The sequence below is a fragment of the Phasianus colchicus genome, chromosome 4 (genome assembly GCF_987193195.1).
Source record: "Phasianus colchicus chromosome 4, bPhaCol1.hap1.1, whole genome shotgun sequence".
In the NCBI taxonomy this organism is placed as follows: domain Eukaryota; kingdom Metazoa; phylum Chordata; class Aves; order Galliformes; family Phasianidae; genus Phasianus; species Phasianus colchicus.
Window position 1 is genome coordinate 60,769,745 of NC_143439.1, and position 21,203 is coordinate 60,790,947.

Here is a 21,203-nt window from a genome sequence, read left to right on the forward strand (position 1 = left end):
AAATTCACAATTATACTCTCAAATCATCCAGTTTTACTATATTATGGTTGAATTAACTTCACTAATCTAGATTCAGCCAAGACTTCGGACAAGAATGTTTCAAAAATTAGTTTTGATAATCATCAAGTTATCACAACTAAATTAAGTCCCTTTATCATAAAATAAATCCCTCTGATCTCAATATGAAAAACTAAGTCTGACAAAGAGAGTAAGAACAGGTCAATGCTGCACTCAAACTACTGGAAAGAAATTGTGCCCTCACCATACATAATAGCACTACTTCTGAATCAGAAACACAGGTTGTGTGAAGGAAAAATTCTCCTTAATTCTACTTAAAATGAAAAGTCCTTTCTACTGCCTTTAGGAATAGTGCGTTATAACAGAACAAATACAAAAAAGTTTATTGTTAAAACTCAGTTTCACAGTCCATGGGAGTTTTCCCATTAATCTCATTACAAGCAATTAAGTAGCAATGCAGCTAATAGAATTCATTCTTAAAATTCATATCCTTTCTTTAATAAGTTACTATTATTCTCCTAGGATAGTTTCACCTCCTTAAGAGACTTCCCTTGAGAAAAGAGCAGATTTCGCATCTCCAGAAGAAAAACACTTTTTAACTCTCAGCTAGCATAAGCATGTCACAAAACTATTGTTGAATTTGTCTATTACAAAGATTAATACAGTAATTTAAGGGCGTGGATTATGCTTGTTTTACACAACATCATCAGACAGTGCCACAGGAAAGCTAACAGTCAATTCAGTTACGATGACCCCAAAATACATATATAAAGCTTTATTTCTCTGAAACAAAAGAGATTCCATCCCTGTCTATGGTGACAAAGTAAATATCCATAGAAAAATCTCTTATCTTTATGTATAATTGATTGTGTCCAACCAGGTCTAATTTATAAATTATTTATAACACTGACTTTTTAGCATTAATTCATTTACCATAAAAAATGTCCTCCCAGTCACCATCTGTGTTATTACTAATTAATTTACCAGTTCATTTCTTTCATCTGCTAAGAGAGTATTTCTGTCTTCCAGCTTCCTTATCATAGCATTCAGTTCAGCGATTTTCAACTGAAATCTCCTCACATCTCGTTCATCCAAATGCTGCTCCTTTGCATCAAAGACATATAGATATATAAAATTATCTTTGAAAAGACAATCCATAAATGTAATATCATGGTTTAGCAAGTAGATTGTATAAATCTAAAGTAGACTCTTACATCAGTGTTTGGAAAACTTATTTTAATTAACTGAAAAACTAAACAGCAACATCCTGTGTAAATGCTACACGATACCTTACCTGAAATGGGCCTACTTGACTGATGTATGTAAAGAGTTAACAATATTAAAGAAAAAAAGCTAGATATAAATAATTCATTCATGACTTGTAAATTCTAGCATGATTTAAAACCATTATCTAGAAGAAATCTAGTGCGTATTACATACGCTAAAAGCACTTGGAACAGTTTTGGAAAAGGATGGTATATAATTTCTGAAATTATGAAATAACTAACTCTAGAAAAATAAAGGGGTTCTAGACAAAGAAAGGCTGTTTTTAATCACAGATAACAAGTAAGTTCATGGTTGAAGCTCATCATGTAGGCTCTAAAAGTTCTGCGTTCACCTATTTTTCAACATTCTTTGAAACCAAAGAGCTCCAAGGATTTTCTCACTCACAAGCCAAACGCTACATGCAGTTCAAGACCATTTATGAATCAGGCATTCTAGTGTTTTGTAAGTAACCACAAAATCAGTGTGAATACATAGGCAGTAGTTGTCCTGTGCTAGCCATTTAAAGGAGACAGGATTTTCTTACCGGGCTTCCCATCAACTCGGTGATGTCTCCCACTCCTGCAGGAAGTTCTCTCTTGGGGCTGCTGTGGTACCTCTCTGCCTCCTTCACTTGGACGAGCTGCTCATCCAAAGCTTCTTTCTGAAGGAGGAGTTTCTGTGTATGTCCTGCCTGGATGCCAAGGTCTTTTTCCAGAGCCAGAATCACTCTATCTTTGCCTTTGATTTCATCCATCTGGAAAGAAATATAGCAAGGAAGTTTCTATAAATCCTCAAGTATGGACGTGCTGCATACATATCCATAAACCTGCAAAAAAAAGAAGTTCTTTTTCTCTCAGAGTAATACCAGAGTGGCTGCTAAAAAGAAAAATCTCTCTCCTCTGAAGCATTTTCCCCTCCCCTTAAAAAAGTTGCAGCTCTCACTTGACAATGAGCATGCCGGATACAGTCTCAGTTCAAGTGGAAAACAAAAATAGATGCAGACATACACTGAAACAAAATATATGGCCCCTGAGATTGTCCATTTCACTTGCAAATACACACTTCAATAAGCTAAAGAAAAATCTCCCTTCACCATGTTCCAGAGAAGCAACACATGGCTAACACAAAGTTAGAGGAGCAGACCCCTTAAAACTCACATAAGCTTTGTTTTGAAATTTAAGCAATACACAATTGCCCACGTTGACTCTCTCTCTATTAGTGAAAAATTACACACAGTGAATCTCTTCAGAGAGTTTTTAAGATCAGTGAACAGACACACAATCACGTTTCAACTTAAATCCTTAAGTATGCCTAAGCATTTTGTGTGCCTTTGCTAGTCTCCAGCTGGAAGGAAAAGAGCAAATGCATGCAGAGCTTTAGAATAAATAGTAGGGAGAACTTGTCTTTAAACAGCATCTATGGATATTGAACTGTTTTGTTCATTCACCTCGATACCAAATAAAGCATACTGCTAGCAGGGATCTGTTGCAGCTCTCATAGGATTTGTCCCTCACATCATCAGTGTTACATGCATTTTGGTAGTATTCCAAAAGCCAGAGGAAGTGACAATCTGCAGCAGTTACTATAGAAACCATTTTCCTAACAAGAATATTAACCATTAATTATATATTTATTAGAATTGTACCATCTCCTTTAGTCTACAAAGTCATTTTCTTGGCTATCTAACTCACAGAATTTTGAAAGAGCATTATAGCCTCACATAAAGAGAAAAAAAAAAATCACAAACTGTATTGTTTATTACTGTTACTTTATTATTTGTTATAGTCCTATACCTATATAAGTCCTTCAGCCAAGTTTCAACCCTACCACTTCACCCTCCCCCAAAAATACAAAGAAAATGTTAGAAATAAGACGTATAGTGAGGTTTGACAGTCTGTGTGCTGTACAAGATTAACGCAATTGGATTATGTGATCAGATATAACTTCTTCAGTATTCTCATCTTACTCTTTTCACAGTCTATAAAGCATGTGAAATTAGTTTCCGTTCAGGATCTGTATGGCAAGGGATAGCTTGATTATGCCAATTAAAATGTGATTTAAAATAATCAGCAGATTTGAAGTGAATAAACTGGTCTGGACTGCTCATAAATTGCAATTATTTGTTCTAATGTAGATTTCCTTCCTGATCTGGGGAGGCCAGAAATATCTCAGTTCCTCGTCCAATAAATGGGGTTAATATATTCCAGTAAGTTAATTCAGATTTGTGTCACTTTAATTATATCAAAAAGAACTTCCAGGACAAGTATGCAGTTTTTATTAATGGAAGAATTTGCGACATGCAGGGTTTCAGAAGGACTGTGCAGTGAACAGCAATGACAAAAATTAAGCAGCTGCCTCATTCACTGAATGCTATCTATCATGCACACTGATCTGTCACGGGTCTCCCTTCAGAGGAAAAAATGTCATGTAACTAAATACTGTGGACAAGGTTTGGCTCACTGTTACACAGGTGTTCATTCTGAAATAAATGGAACAGAAGTTTGACTACGTGAGGCATACGCTTCACAAGGAAGAACAAACATTATGTAGGCAGCATAGATTATAGTCACCCAATTAGTAACACATTTCGTACTCTTGATATTCTCACAACTCAAATGCTAAATGGAATGATGCAGGTGTTTAAGTTGGAAGAAAAAAAAATGGAAAAATTGCAGTACAGACTGCTATTTGATGAACTGTGGCAGAACAGATCTTTTGAAGTGTATCGTCAGTGACACTGCACCCAAGTCACCCTTCCACATGCTTCCATCCATAAAGATCAAACACATCGGAACAAAATTGCATGATGGAGCTTTGGGGTAGGGCTAGGGAAAGGCAAGGAAGAAGGCAGAGTCCACTTTGGACTTCTTAGTCCAAATCTACATCTAAGAAATCTATATGTGGTGAAACTAAGAAAAAATGTTTCAAATAGAAAAATTACTGATATATTGATAATATAATATTCACTACTACAGACCTCTTTCTATTTGGGGACCTATAACTTAAGTTAGAGACACACAGCAGAGCATCTCTTACATTAATAAACGCACATACATAAACACAGAAAACACAGCAGTAGTGCTAATTTTATTACAAGTACAAACTAGAGGAATTTCTAAGCAATTTTACTCAATTAACTCAACACAGCCAGAATGATATGAATAGAAGAGCAGCAACAACACCTCTGCCTTGAATTGTTTTAGCTGTTTAGTTCACAATATAACTTTCTTTTCCTGAAGAGAACAGTTACGCATTTGATGTCTTCAATATAAATACATCAACCCAATCACTGCCTCACTTTTCTTAAATTTACCCTAATACCTGACCCCAAAATTTTCCATCTTTCTTCTGACTTGCATATTACATAGTAAGCTTATTCATCTTCCTGCCTGCAGGAAGTGTATATCACTGCTGCTGCCAGTGATTATTTCCTTAAGCCAAAAGCTCCTACCTCTGGACTAAAATGCTTTAGTTTTTACTACATTAAACAAAAAATTCACACTTGTTCTCAATAATATGCACAGAGTAACTATGGTCCATTTATCCCTTATCTAATGTTAGGTTGCCACATCCTCTTTCTATTAGCAGCTTGCCATGTTTGCAGGCAAGCATTTTCATGTCTTCTCCCATGCTACTTTTCCTGCTTAAGGGACTCAGCACAAGTATCCATTTGGTTACCAGACTAACCACAAATTCCTCTTAAATCTCTCTCCTTTTTTATGGTACTTCCAAAATGCAAAAGAGAATAATGAAAAAGCATCAATACTTAACAGTAATTAGAACACTGAGAATTGAATCTATTTTCTGGTCATCTAACAGCATATATAAACTAGCAAAACTAGCAAATCCCTGAGAACCTAAGAGGTGGGAAGTATTTTTTCAGGAATGCAGAACTTTCTCTACTAGAAGTTTAGGTAAGTCAGTTCCAGCACTGAGCTGAAGCTAGTAAGGTGGATCAAGTCTCACTTGATGATTCTTTCCCTGATGCTGAGCAAGATTTTCCACTCTTCCTCAACCCCTCATGGTCCAGGGAGCCACAGCAGGTGCCTACATGAGGTTTCTGCATCTGTGGCACAACATAGCTGAACTAAGCAACACACAGCAACTGAAAGCTGACTGCACTGCTCTTATACTCTCATTTATTTCTTCCTGTAAAATTATTTAAGACCTCTCAGTAAGATACAAAGGGAGACCACATTTTATTCCAAAGTATTTAGAATAATTAGATCCCAATCCATAAATTGGGCTCACAGATATTATGCTGAATCAAAAATATCCCAGAAATTCCTTCCAACTGGCTGTGTTACTTGCTGATTTGGTCTCAGATTTAAACCATTTTTTTTTTCTTCAGCTATGTAGTATAACAGGAATGAATGAATTCTTTTGCATTCCATTTTGTGTGGATTTTAAAGCATTTTAGAAATGTCACATTTTTAATGCAACTAAGCAAGATACAATTCCGCATGAAAAGCCTGTGATCAGAAGGAAAGATAGCAACAAAAGGTTAAAACTTATTTTCATTTACATGCTTTGAGAAGTAGTAAAAATAACAACAGAAAGAGAGTTCTAAAGAAAATAAGATCTACAATCAGCAACTGCAGAGGATATTACTACAAAATCACCCTGGTGTTGTTGGTTAAAATCACAGTTTTCTAAAGTATCATTTCTTAATTAATGAGTTTTACCTACTGTCAAACAGTAGGTGCTGAACACAGCAATCACCTGCATTGTACCAATGTAGGGCCAGCATTTGTAGCCTACTCCAAAATTACATCATTTTCTTAAAAAATAAAAAGCATTTAAAAAACATTCTAAAATCTAAAAGAAATTATCAGAAATAAGTGTTTTAATAACATTTACCAAATATGAAAGAAAGCTAAACTAGTCATTGGAAAATGTATCTATGTGCCAATTATCCCACTACAATAAAAGTCAGAGACATCTGGGGGAACTTTAGCCTCTCACGAAGTTGAAAGAGAAATTCCCAGGGAATTAATATCTAGCTCTAACAAGGCAGTGAGATTCTCAGTTTTCAAGTGGAAAAAGCCAGCTGCTGCACGGCCAAGTGTAGAACCCTCTTCTTCACTTGTCCCTATCAAAATTATCTGCTAGCCAACTGCAGAACATCATTCTGTAGCTTTTTGCTCCAGAAGAAATCAAGTTCAAATTTATCATGAACATTTGATGTTTAAAAAAAAAAAAAAAAAAAAAAGCTTATCTTGATAGGAATGCTTGTTACTAAGAAAGACACATAACAGAAGTTACTCAATTTTTTCAAGATAGAACTAACTGGAAGTAATACATTTTAAATTTCACAGGATCACAGTATTGTAAGGAATGGAAAGGACCCTCTAGAGATCATTGAGGCCAAACCCCTGCTAAAGCAGTTCTCTAGAGTAGATTACACAGGAAGGCATTCAAATAGGTCTTGAATGCCTCCAGAGGAGGAGATTCCACAAGCTTTCTGGGCATCCTGTTTCAGTGCTCCATCACTCTCACAGTGAAGAAGTTTCTCTTTAAATTCATAGGGAACTTCTTGTGTTCCATTTGTGCCTTATCCTGTCATGGGGCACCACTAAAAAGAGCCCAGCCCTGTCCATTTGACTCCCATCCTTTAGATATTTATAAGCATTGGTAAGATCCCACTTCAGGCTTTTCTTCCCCCAAGATGGAAGAACTCATAAGGGAGATGCCCTGCCTTCTGCAGGTTAATAAGGATGATGCTCCAGCTTCCTCATCTTCACGGCCCTTTGGTGAACTCTCTCCAGCAGTTCCAGTAAGACATAACAATATTCTACATAAAGCCCGCTTGGAGGGAGGAACAAAAATATTCCTGTGTCGTGCACAGGCTTCTCTACAGCAGACATAGTCAACTATTTATTTAGATGTTTGCTGCTCAAGGGAAGAGGGAGAAAAGATGAGAGATGTCCAGTGGAGAAAGATTATATACACTGGTAAACGGGATCTACTTTTAAATGTCATCATTGCAATTTTTCTAAACCAATAGTCAGTACTTTCTTCCAATAGCTTTTCCCATTCTTTTAAAGGGTGTACGTCTAAGGAAGAGATTAAAAAGTTTGCAAAACTATACAAGAAACACCATAAAGACAGACATCAGAACCTTTCAGTAGGTTTACTGCAAGTCTCTCAAAAAAACATCGTGCATTTTTGTAGCTGACTGCAATCTCTACTATGAGATTCCTACTGTAATTATTGTTCATTGAAATAAATGTAACAGAAGTAGTCAGAAAATGGAAAAGGCAGAAAAATGAAGTAACCCAAACTTCAGCAGATTTTTTTATTCCATGTGCCACGCCATACATCATTTCCGTGGGTTTTTAATAGTACACAAGGACTTGGATACTTCTAAAGGACATAAAAATCATATTAGTGACCTGCCTACCACAACAGAGTCCTAAGAAAATATTAGGAATAAACATAAAATGCTGAGCCTGTATTATAAAGCACTTTCATTAGATCTCTTTGATTCAAACAAACAAAAAAACCAAAAACTATGGCATGGGTGGAATGTTGCTCCTGAGTGGACAAGCACAAAATCTTTAGAGGTCTGAAGGAAAGTATCATTTGCAGTCTTAAAATGCTGAAAGCGAAGTATATTTTGCAGTCCTAAAATGCTGAAGGTGGTAGAAGGATTTTTACAGGAGATTAGCTGAGCCTTGGTATGTAACTCAAACAGGCTTCTCAAACAGATGGCAAAATCCAGAGAAGCAGCCTACAATTTGATATCAGCAGCTGCAAACGAAATACATGCACGATTAATTGGGTGATAAGAAGCATGTTACTGAAGTCCCTGCCCAACCATGCCTGACTGCACACACTTGGAAGACTCAAACACAACACTAAGAAGATTCAAAACTCAGCTTTACGTTTTGAAAATTCAGTGTTTGTAAGAAGAAACAAAACTGATGCATATTTGTGCTGCACAAGTGCAGTTAATAAAACCATGCCTCATCCCTCTTTTCAGGCCTCAGGGCGGCAATGGAACACAAGATGTCCCTGCCAACAGCAACTACCAGAATTTTGAGAGAGGAAAAGTCTCAGCACCACCTGCACTAAAAATTCCACTGCCTTTTCATGGCAAAATCCTCACAAGAATGTGAGAAAAACTGAATTTTATTATGAAATATTTGCAGCCATATAAAAAAAAAATTAGGTTTTAGATAGAGTGTTAAACTTTTCTTTCTGCTATTTTTCATGTTTTACTAGAAAGAATTGCTGAATTTTGGAAAACAGATTTTTATTTGGTCATCTAAATTTCACCCCTTAAAAGCTGAAGAGAATAACACAAGTAACATCTTCATCTACTGCTCAGATGAAGAAATGGCATACACGGACCACAAGTTTGTGGATGACACCAAACATGGGGGGGCATCTGTTGTGCTAGGGGAGATGTCTGCCATTCAGAGGGACTTTGGTGTGCAGGAGAAATGGGTCAAAAGTAACCTTGGAAATCCACCTAAGACAGATACAAACTCCTGCCCTTCAGGTGGTTTAAGCTCTGCAGCAGAAAAGTATGGAAGCCAATTCCAGTTCGCAGTGCTGCATGGGAAAAAAAAAAAAAAAGGAAAATAAAGCAAACAAGAAAAAGCTTTGATGTCCTGGAGGACAAGCTGGATGTGGGTCAGTAGTGAGAGATTTTAACTCAAATTAACTTGATACTGAGGAGTGCAGCCAGAAGAATGAGAGAAGTGATTTAGCCCTTCATTAAGCACTTGTAAAACCATACCAGGAGGAAAGAAGCTAAAATGGCCACTCTATTATAAAAAAAAAAAAAAAAAAAAGACAAGGATGAATTTCACAACTACCATAAATTGAAGCAAGACCAGTAAGACCACCTATGGAGTACTATGTATCATTCAAAGAATGGGTGAAGGAACAGGATTTGTTTAACCAAAGAAAAGATTGCGGGATCTACACATGAAGACTCAATCAAATTTTCAGGTACTGCGTTACAAATATTTGGGAAATTCTAAACAGAGAAAGGGTTCTACATTGAGACTTTGAATTGATGCAATAATTAGCCGACAGATCAAGCTTAAAAGGTTGCAGTAACTGGAGTTACCACCGGCACATAATCAGTAAGTAATGGGGTTCCACAGGGCTCCATTTTAGGCCTGGATCTCTTCTCTGTATATTTTTTTTTATGTGACCTGGACACGTAAAAAACTACATAAATCATGGCTGATCACAAACTTCTTAAAAACAATCCTAAAAATAACTTTGTACTTTTATTCTATGAACAACAACAGGATTTTTTTTCCTTGCAAATGCAAGGAATCTGTAGTAACATTACCTTACTGTCTAGAGAATTTTGTAGGGCTATTTGCAAATATTAATGAAATAAGCAAAGCTAATTCACTCAATCTGTGTGCATCCTCAAACATGGATCTGATTATGCACCTAATAAGATCAGTGGAATCTTCTATATTGATTTTCTGGATAAGAAACCTGAGTCTATTTCACACTGAAGTGACAGAAGTGATTCAACTCATCTCAATCCAGGAATATTCAGGAAGATCATAAGTGCAAAAGTTTTAACTAGACTGAATTTTAAAATGGGCAAAAGGTTTGATGTTAAAGATACTGCCAGTAGAGGAAATAATATTTACCTAAAACCCCACATCACACACATTATCTGTTTATTCCAAAATATTGCATTGATTATTTTTAAAACTGTCAGACAAAATAAACATTTAAGTTCCTTCTTATGTGATAATATTAATGAAGTGATGTCAAATCACAAATATATGATAAATGATTCTGTATTATTTTCCAAGGCATGCACTGTGAAGAGTCAAAAGTTCTCATCTCTGAAAAAAAAAAAAAAAGACTATTGAGAGAAATGCACCTTGCGAAGTAAGAGCTTTCTTAAAAACAGTCTCCAGGTAACCCTGGAATGAATTAAGCTTCTAACTAAAAGGATGTACTGCTCAAGCCCTATTTCACTGATATACTTGCAAGAGAACAAAGCTGGTCTATTGCCAAAACTTAATAACCTTTTGAAAATACTATATTTGTGATTTAAGGCAAAGAATACAAACTATTTACTGCTGAAAACTAACATTAAACTTGATTTTAAAACCAAATTAAGTCAGTTAAATAACAAGTTTAATTGAGGTCCAAAGCAAAAAATGTCCTGTTATTTTGTGTGTTTTTAAATTTTAGATTAAAACATTAAATGCTGTTATAGTTCTGCATTTTCCTTAATAATCATTTAAAAATCCATAACTTCACCACAGCATTAATCAGGTATGTTGTCAAGTTTACCTTGTACCAGCCCAGACTTTAGAGGAAAACCAGGCACCCTGCTAACAAACATGCTACTGAAACAAGAGTCTGTTGGTCTGTTGGTAGAGAATTACTGAGGTGCACCTATGCAGCCCTCAACTGAAGGTATGCTTTGGGGCAGTTCATGTTGCATGAAGCTCAGTGGATGAAGAAGTGCAATTATGGCTGTGCATATTCTTTGTCTGAAATAATCTGATCCAAAAATAGAATAATACCATTTCAGCTTAGCTGCTCAGAATAGTGGATAAAAAAATAAGCAAGAGCAATTATTACTCTTCAAGTTGTATCTTTCCTTTTAAATCTTCTGTTTTACCTGCATCTCCAGTTTGTAACTAGCTATTTTTAATTTCTAGTTTTCAGCTGCCTGCACATTGTGCCCTTGCATATACATAGCAAGAATGTATTTTCTTTGGGGAAGGAAAACAAAAACTAAAGCTACAACAAAACAAGAAATCTATGCCCACAAGCATTCTACAAATTAATGAAAAATTACATAACTACTATATGAAGACAATTATAGGGACATATTTCCATATAATTTCATGCTGTACAGAGAAAGAGTGATTCCTTTGCCAAATAGCTATTTTCCTTTCCCTTATTTGGCACTGGGAACTTCCCATTCATCTTGTTTGCACTGAGGCCTGTTGGGTAATTTTCATGGCTCAATTCAGAAGTGAGGACGTACCTCAAAACTGATTAATCATCGTTCTAAAATACTGACACTTGTACAAGGCAAGCATGGCTGCTTATGTATCCAATGTAATTATATCTCTATATTCATACATTCTTGTCATTTAATTCCTCAAGGATAAGATCTAAGCCAATCAAGTACTCCAAATCTGTAGCTGATAAACTTGGTTTGAAATTGTAGGCGAGCATCCCTTGCGCTGATTAAAATGTTGAGGCAGGGAGAAAGAAACATCCTGATGATCTGACTATAATCCCACTTAGTCTCCCAGAGGAAGACAGTAGCTCCCAAGAACCCCTGCAGTGTTTGAGGTGCTTTGTTTCGTTGTTTGTTTGTTTTGGTTTTTACTTTGCCACAGACTGAAATAGTATCCCATACAAGAATAACCACCTGAATTGTTATGAATACCTTGAAGGAGCACTTCATTCAAAAGAATGTCACACAATTTAATGAAATATTGAAATTTCTAAGTTTGAAAGGAGTCAAACCACTACATGGCAACACCAATTGTCTGACATTTTTCCTCATTGTTTCTGCTTAAGGGGCAGAAGGATGCAAACACTTGAAGTGAAACCTCGTGAAGCTAACGGCAAAATTCTTCCAGAGCTGTGAACAGGTAACAGCAGTTATCTGCACACACACCAAATACAATTATCTTTTATAGGCACAGTTGTACTGAATAACAGAGGAAGTAACGGAGAATCCCAGTAAAGCTCCAATTATAATTTGGAATGATTTGGCAGGACTGTTTCATGACAGACAGAAAACTTGAGTGCCCTCCTTCACCTTCGTATTGCAGCAGACTTAAAGGCTCAACTCTTGAAGAAAAGAACTAAGCTGTTCTGTACAACACCACTGTGAGACTCACTGTAGGTGTATTTGTTGGAGCAATTTAAGATGAAAGAACTGAGGATGATAAATATCTCTCACTCTCTTATCTTTGAGAAGGGTATATTTAAATAACAGCTGTTCTCTAGAACAACACAAGCAACAAGACAGTAAGTTTCTCTCCTCTTTAACACTTTGTAAAATTACCTGGTTTATAATAGTTATTTGATTCTAGATTTATAATATAGAACAAGATGTAAAACAAGTTACGGTCACAGTAGTATCACATTCTTTGCAGTGGTCATTAATTAATCAAGGAAATGATGCCCTCGAGAGTTTATCAAGATCCAGTTAATTTAAAGAAAAAATAGTAACTACATTAAAAGCTTTCATTGCCTCAGACCAAAGAAAAGGATCACTGTTAAACAGATATAATACTTCTTTATAGCTTATCTTCACTATCTTTCATCCCAAGGAACAGAAGAAATAAGAGAACATATCCATATAAGCACAAAATGATAAAATAACTTTTGCTTAAGAAAACCAAAGTTTTAATCCATTTGAAATGTAGATTTCTTTACATGAGAAATATTTTCTTATAATATCACATTCTACTTGCATAACTATTGACTTGCTTGATTAGCCAGATTAACAACCAGATCTTAGAAGCATAGAATTGCTCAGGTTGGAAAAAACCTTAAAGATCAAGTCCAACCACACCCTAACCATTCTTTCCCAACCCTAACAACCCACCAATAAATCATGTCCCTGAGCATCAAACTTTTTTTAAACACGTTCAGGGATGGTGACTCAACTACCTCCCATCTTGAATAGGAAGAATCAAGTACCAAACAAATGTCCTTTGGTGCTGAATTGCTCTAAATGTATCAATGTGTACAGCCCTCCTTGTATACACATTGCATTTTATATAGTTACAAATTTGAAATATCTGGGGCATCCACTATCAGGAAATATTGCCCATCCTTCCATTTTATACAATAGGCACTGAAGTCCTATGGTTTACAAAACATGACAGAACCTTCTGTCCTGCACCCTAATTTTTCTGCTCCTAAAAGTCATAATCTAAAATCAGAAGCTTTGAGAAGCCAAAAAAGGTAACAATACTTCAAATTGAATGATCTGGGCAATCATTCACAAGGAGAAAATACTTTGTCTTGGTTCAGCACAATGAATTTGCCAGATAAAAATACAAAACTACTCTGGAAAGTTAAGTTGTCCATCTCACAAAAGTGTCACTAAACTGCCTAATAAGCAGTGCCTCACAGCTTTGGCCAGACTCACTCTGATAAGTAGTATAATTCAAACATGTGGAAAAGAAAAAAAAAAAAAAAAATCGATTTCTATGATTTGTTGAAAGAAACAAAGAAACTTTCAATCTGGAAAGTTCTGGTTCAACCACATTCTACTTGATGGGACATAAAGCTTTGGATTGGAATAGCCGTGGAGCCAAGGCATAAAGCTACGCTGTATGAAAGAAAAAGTAGTGGAAGTAGTAGCCTATTGAACCAGCCACCACTGGTGGAAGATGTTACTGCAGAACAGGTTAGACATTTACCTGTGGGCAGATAAAGGAATATCTTAAATGCTGCCATAAACAGATGTATTATTTCATGAACTTACCAGCCTGCGGATATCCCTCTCACATTCACGCTTTATTCTATTAATCTCATCCTGATGTGATTGGTAAGCCATGCGCAGGTCAGCAGCTTTCATTTTATCTGCCTGCATGATGTTGTTCAAAGCTTCTTCAAGCTGCTTTTTACCAGATTTCAGCTCCAAGATCTCCTGTTGCAACTTCATTCGTTCGCTGTCAAACGCTTTGCGGGCCTCCTCCTTCGCCTCACTCAGCAGCGCAGTCTTCACCTTGTCGGCTGCCCCGTCCCGCAGCACATTGACTGTTGACTGCAAACGCTGAATTTCACTGTCTTTAATTTTCACCATTCTCGCCACTTCCTGCTCATGCTGTCGGATCAGCAGCTCTCTGACACTTTGAAGCTCCTTCATTTTCTCCTCATGGAGCTTAGCTTTCAGTTCAGAAACGTAGGCCGTGTGCTTGTGCTGCTCCTGCTCCCTTTCTTGCTTAACCTCTTGGATTTTCTCTCTCAATTTACCCACCTGGAACATCAATGTAAAAAATTGATTAGCAAGCACCATCACACCTTTACAAGTCATCAAGAGAGCTTTTTCATAAACCTTCTTAAAAAGTCATCCTGAATATTCAAAAGCAAAGACTGTAAACGCAAAATTCTCTCCTCAAACAGCAAGAGAACTAGAACTTGAAAAAAGCTGTTTGTGCCTGTGTGTAGAGGAATCTTCTTTGCAGAGGTGCTGCCAGCAACAAGCTTTCACAGTTTTAGGAAGTAAAACACCACCAAGAAGCATCCAACCCAGTTCTCTAGCAATTTTCTCCACCAAATCCCCAGATTACTCTCATCCACAACCCTCACATTGCACTCAACAAGCTGATGGAAAAGGAAGCAGAGAGAGAAAAATGCTCCTGTTCAGGATGAGAAAGTTTTCTGCTACTCAATGGACCATACTTCAAGGATGCTCAGCGACTCAGATCTTCATATAGGCTCAGGTAATTTATTCCCACAGCGTCCTCCAGTAGCTGAGGAGCACTGTCACTGTACTGCAAATGGGATTCTGAGTCAGTCATCTATTTACCTTTTATATACACATATTGTCTTTGGGAATTGAGTTCCAAATTCCTAAACCCAAATCCACTGTTTGACCTAAGGTAAATTCCAAGTGAGACTAGACATTAATATAGATGGGGGAGAAAAAAAGGAGAAGCTTGCTTCTGTACTGTAGTTTACCAGAAAGCGTATAATGTATCCAATCACAACTAATATCAGCAACACCTTCCTACAACCCCTATCACTGCATCTGCCAGAATATAGGCTCTACACGTGGTCTCCAACTCTAAAACAAAGCCAGAGAGAAGAAGAGATTTCAAAGATTTGTGTTTTAACCTTGAGTGGCAATAAAATGATATAATCCACATAACGCTGCATGGTAAAAAAACAGGTCATCAAGCAGCTGGATATTATTACCTGCCAAAGCATTCCTAGACTTCTCGCACCTATGCAGTGCACTGATGGGACCTGTGGTCACACAATGCATTAATGTACTTAATTTATGGTAAACTAAGTCAAAGATGCAGCTTGCCCCAGATTTTAGTGCTGTATGGAGGGGAGGATCTCTATTAATATTCAGAATAAAATTTACTAAGAAGGCATAATTAATACAGTTTATTTTTTCCACAGTTCTGGATTGTACAGTCAAAAACAAAAGGGTTAAATTAAAGCAATAATACTCGTTCAGGGAAGGTTCAGAAAACTTTGCTATTTTCTTCATTGTAAGCAGGCTGGATCTAAACAGGTACACTTGCGTGTTTGCTTTAGGGAAAACACAGCATAACTCAAAAGCCTCAGTTATAACTCATCCAATGAAACCAACTTTACAGCTTAATTCGACTGGTCATAAAATGAGACCAATCTATTACATATCAAGCCCCTAGCACTAACTTCACGATTTCCAGAATCTGGACTCCACCTGAAGTCTTCCCAGCAGAAAGGACAGCAAACCCCTTAAAAAATAAAAAGGAAACAGTGAAAGCAGGATAGGGAGGTGTATGGGATCTGCTGAGTCACGGCCTGAACCTCTGATTAATCACCTGAGGCAAGCAATGAGTCAGCCCTGGGAGCACAGGTGAAAGCAATTCACCTGTGCAGCCTGAAGGGGTGGAGCCTGGCTGCACCTCTCCTAGACCCATTTAAGAACTGACTACCAGTAGGGACGGATCTCTCTCTCTTTGGAAGATCCACTCCACTGGAGTTTCCTGAGCAAGCCCACAACACGGCTAAGCATCCTATTTATCCTCTTTGTCTCGCTGTGCCTAACTCTCTTGCTTATTTCATTATTATAACATCTTAATATTATTTGATTATATAATATTCCTTTACATAATTTTCATTGATTATACAGGAGGATACGGAAGTTACATTCTAGATATAATGTAGACTAAACACCAACTGGGACAGCATTATAACTGTAGGTGTGAATCAGGCACCATTTGACTAGGGTGTTATCACACAGGTACTGTTTTCCCATTCCAGGATGATCCAGATCATATATGTTCATTCAAAAAACAATTATTTCCCCCCTAAATGTAAGTCTGGCTACTGGAAAATATCTTCTTTAGATACCCATAATTTATTGCATCAGGTGAAATAACTTGAAGATCCAAGCCTACAGCAGATAGCATGGATCTTCACTGCATACATTAGGGCACTCACTTCCATGAGAGAGTCTAGGAGAAAGTTCAGCCTATTCACTATCACAGATGAGTGAATTTGCAAACCTACCAACACTCAAATTCACTTGAATCTGCTACTGATGACCAAAGAAAATTGAGATGAAACTGTAAAATGAGATCTAGAAATACTACATAAGAAAACAAATTGTACAATGACAATTATAAATAATGCTGATATTCCTCCAGAACTACAGTATTTTAAAATCAGTTGTCATATATTAGGTATGAGAATGAAAAACAGTTTTCAATATAACACATTGATTGTGACTTCCTAAAAGCATTTTTAATATACGTGAAAAGGATTCTGACATTTTGTGGGAGTTCAAGCACAGAATTGCATGCTTGAATAATGGTTTTCATTTGTCATTGAGTGCACGCCAACATTTATATCCATTATTGCTGTCCATGACAATACGTTTCAAGCCTTCAGACTAACTGAATATCACATATCATCCAGTGATCTCACTTACAAAGTTTCTCCAATCTCAATGCAAATAACAACTCTGTAACCCCTGAATTCTGCATCTCATCTTAAGTGCATTTCATTCTACAAACCCAGAAAAATAGATGCATCCTAATCTTCAAGGTCTTTAAAAAGCCTATTCTTGTTACTGCTTCTTATCAGAGAAGATAGAAGATCAACTCTATTACAGTTGTCTTCCTTGAGAGCCATAAACTCTCTGTCCCTCTCTCCCTCCCAAAATGTTAATCTTTACACTTTTGGCAACTGATGGAACAAAAATAGTAATATGGTATTTTCCCATATGCTTAACTGTCTCAGTTTCGAAATGAACTCAAACACAGTTAAAATGTATTTATTTTTAAATGCATAAAGCTGTTCTATCCACAGTTTGAAGCATAACCAAGAACTGAAGCCAATAAGCAAAAAAAAAAAAATTCATACAGGCTTTCAGGGCACCACTGAAAGCGCCTGGCTCCATCTTTACTTTCCCCCATCAGCTATCTATGCATCTTGGTAAGTCCCTCCAAGACTTCTCCAGTCTCAACAGTCCCAACTTCTTTCTTGGAAGTGACGTTTAACATGTCTTAGAGTAAATTGCTGAGAAACAGTCTAGTTTCAGAATAAAGAGAACATGATGATACTCAAGACAGAAAGTTCATACTACTTGAACTGATTTGTATGTCACAGGATAGAGTCACAATTGACTGGATTGCAAGAACATGGCGCTAAAGTAAAATTTAAACAATTTCAGGGAGAAAAGAAAGTGTGCTAAAATTTAGTACTTCTTAGGACATGATAACTTTTCTGCAGAACATTAAATTTGCAAGTGTAGAACTCAGAATTTTAAGTTAAAGTCTTTGGGAGAATCTACAGGTCTGATTTCATCTCTTTATTGGATGTGACCATTTGTCACATCATTCACAGCCTAGGAACTCTCCTGGCTTCTTCCCAGATTATATCATTTTATCACACCTTGTAAAAGAAACAGCTCTTATCACTTCCAGTTAACTAAGAAACCAACTCATTTTTACTTGATTCTGCTTTCAGGCAATCATTTTTCCAAATCTTCAACTTCTAACAAGAGCACAGAAGTGACAGAGGCCGCAACCAAATGCAATTCCACTTTGTCAAACACTGTTTTTATGTAACAGACACTCACTGCTCAGTTACCACTTTTCCCACCCACCTGCCTCTGCTGATTATTTATTTTATGTGATCTTGCTCATTGTTCTTTCTCTCTAGCAAAAAAAGCTTGTTGTATTCACTCTATTCTCTGTGCACTTTCATAAATATCCTCTTCCTGTTTACTCTTCTCAACAATATAACTTGCTTACTTTCTTGCTTACTTTCTCAAATAACTCTTTAAAAGAAAAGTAAAAAAATTCCATCTTGTGCATTTGCTGCAATCTTTCTTGCCTTCAGCATTCCCAATTCTGATAATTTGTTAGTCTAAACTCTTAATATGTGTGAGCATCACAGAAAATGTGTTTCTGCTCACATCTGAGGATAGTTCCTTGTTTTCTATCAGGATACCCTAGAAACTCCTGAAGGCTGCAGCAACTGTCCTTTTATTCCAGAACAAAATGTAGATGTATAATTTGACAGATACATTAATTGCACAAACTTCACTACAATTCTGAATAGAATTCTGTAGATCACACTGCATTTTCTGTCAGCAACTTAGAACAGGATAGCATCTAGAAGATTTCATTGTGATACTTTCTTGTTTATTACTCCAAATTTAGGATAATCATTGTTTAATATCTGCATATTGATGTCTCACTCCTCTCCTTCTTAATAGCTGTTTTACCTGGACAAGAAGTCACATTAACATGTCTAGCATGTTAACATTTCACTCCTATCAGAACTGAGTTCTTCCACATTTATTCCTAATAACTTTGCTATTTACAGTGTTTGACAGATGACCCAAATGCTCTCATCTTAGTGATTTGTAAAGTATTGTTCATTTGACTTTATACAACAAGAGCATAGATCTGAATTCAAATGCCCTTCAACTCTAATTGGTAACACCATTACACGTTGTTTTGCAAATACTTCATCCATTTCTTTGCTCCAAGATGGAGCAATTTTCAGTTTTCTGTTGTGTGAAGATCATCCTATGCTCTTTTCCATCTTTTGTCTGTGTTCAAACTGAGTTCATAGAAATTTCCCTTTTCCAACAAATTTAGTTTGTCTGATCTGAAATCAACCTATTACAGTCAGTCAAACAAGAATTAGGGCTTTATTATTCCTTCCAGAGGAAAAAAACAAATAAATTCTGAAGATTCTATTTATAGGCTTGTTTATTTGTGTCATGAAATGATAACATGATATAAAATATGAAAGAAGATGCCATCCAAAGGTGAATATCACACAGGACTGTTAAAGAAACTTTAACATACTGGACTACTGCTATTTATGTGTTCCAAAGATGTTTCAAATTTTGCACCAATATAATGACACAGGTACACAACAAAACCATGTTATATCAAGTGAACATGGTTTTAGTATATATTTCTTCTTCAGATAAATCCTTTAGACTTTTAGAAAGTATCTCTGAACAAAAACTTTGCCCATAATGGGGAAAACTGGAACTACGTGACCTCAAAGGTCCCTTCCAACACAAAGCATTCTACAATTCTATGATGCTATGTACTTTATGAATGAACACTTTATCCTATGTGTTCTCCTGACTACTCAAATACCTGTTGAATATATGCTAGATAGATAAATATTTATGGATTTGTTTCATTAATAAACAGACACATCAGAGCTGCTATGGACAATAGCACACGTAACCCATGCAAATCAAACCAGGACTCCTACACACATTATTTCCAGGCAAGTTACTATCTCTGTAGATGTGTACATAACATGGTTTGAAGGTGCTTGTGTTCAACTCTGCATATACTTCTTTTAACAAACAGTTTTCAGTGCTAAGATCAAATCCTTTTGTTTCCTCTAAGACCAGCTAAGCTAGTGCTGGTAGTATTGAAATCATAGCAAATATCAGCAACAATGTCTTTGGGAATGTTTATTTACTTTTGTACAGTGTTAAAATAGTTGGCAAGAGAATGGAATTTAATGCTCAGTTCTTCTCATAATTCATGCCACACCTTCCTGACAAAAATTTCAGTTTATCAGTGAGTGGTTCTTGAGACATTTCTTATAAGTTTAATGCATATTTTAGTAGGGAATTAACTTGAGATTCAAGCTCCCCTTCTTTATCATATCACTACTATTTAAAAGAATGATCAATAAAATGCAAATACATACCTTGCTTTTTTCTTGCTGAAATTCTATCTGAATGTTGGTTAGTTTAGTTCGTAGCTCCTCATTAGCAGCTTGCAGAGCTTCAATATCCATGTCGGGCTTATCTCCCTTGGCACGACCTTTCTTTGACATAATTATTTTTGAAGTTTAAAATTATTTTTTGCTCCAAATTGAGCTACACCAATTAGGGCCTTCTGCTTTCAGCATTTAAGAGTCATGTAGGGTTCAACCAAACCTTTCATGAAAATCTCTGCCATTGTGGGCTTTGTCTCTCATGTCCTGAAAGAAACAAAGTAGGAACAGAATTAGGCTGCACCACAGAGAAAGATCAAGGTTCAGGATTAACACCTAGTTTTAAAGCACATTGAACTTCCATGTACTATGCACTATACTACATAATGTACTAGAACTAGAAAGTAATAGATTAGAAGAGTTACACAGTACTCATCATCATGCCTAAAACCACATCAACTCTCTTCCTATGCTTACAGAAATGAAAGTTTCTGTAATGATAAATATATGCATGATAAATATGATAAATATAGCATATGAATATAAATCATATTTTATTCAGGACCTGATGACTTGGACCACACAAGATTCTCAAGAGGCACTGATGAGACAATGATAAATTAATAGAGCTGAGTGGCATTCCAGTGGGGACTGCTTACTTCCCTTAGTAAGGAGTAAGCACCTCTCACGTTAGGGTATCAGATGATTCAAAACATCAGCATATGTGGAGAAAGTAGCATAAAACTAGAAAAATACTCTAAAAGACTTGAAAAAAATATATATTTATAAGTTGTGTATATTAAAGGTCAATAGATTGAAGTGGTCTAGCCAAAATATCAGGGAATTAAAATGAAATACCTTGATATGCATCAAAGCTTAAAAAATACTCAATTACTTAAATCAGCTTTATATGATACTCAATGAGAACACCAATAGCAGACAATGAACCCTTATTCCAATAATTAGCAAGTTCCTAAGATTAGTTTTCTTCTTGAGTACTAATA

General features: G+C 36.3%; 1 protein-coding gene across 8 annotated transcripts in view; it reads right to left on the reverse strand.

Moving 5' to 3' along the window:
* JAKMIP1 (janus kinase and microtubule interacting protein 1) overlaps positions 1-21,203 on the reverse strand; it is a 128,936-nt gene that overhangs the window by 48,504 nt on the left and 59,229 nt on the right. For 7 of the 8 annotated variants that reach the window (XM_090139673.1, XM_090139670.1, XM_031588360.2 and 4 more), the window contains 4 exons: positions 20,191-20,466; positions 13,751-14,245; positions 1,829-2,038; positions 1,003-1,122 (listed from right to left, as the gene is read on the reverse strand). In XM_090139673.1, the coding sequence (XP_089995799.1) occupies positions 1,003-1,122; positions 1,829-2,038; positions 13,751-14,245; positions 20,191-20,319 (954 nt within the window). In that variant the 5' untranslated portion in view covers positions 20,320-20,466. The remainder of the gene's footprint in view (positions 1-1,002; positions 1,123-1,828; positions 2,039-13,750; positions 14,246-20,190; positions 20,467-21,203) is intronic. The other variant, XM_090139674.1, reaches the window with a different exon arrangement.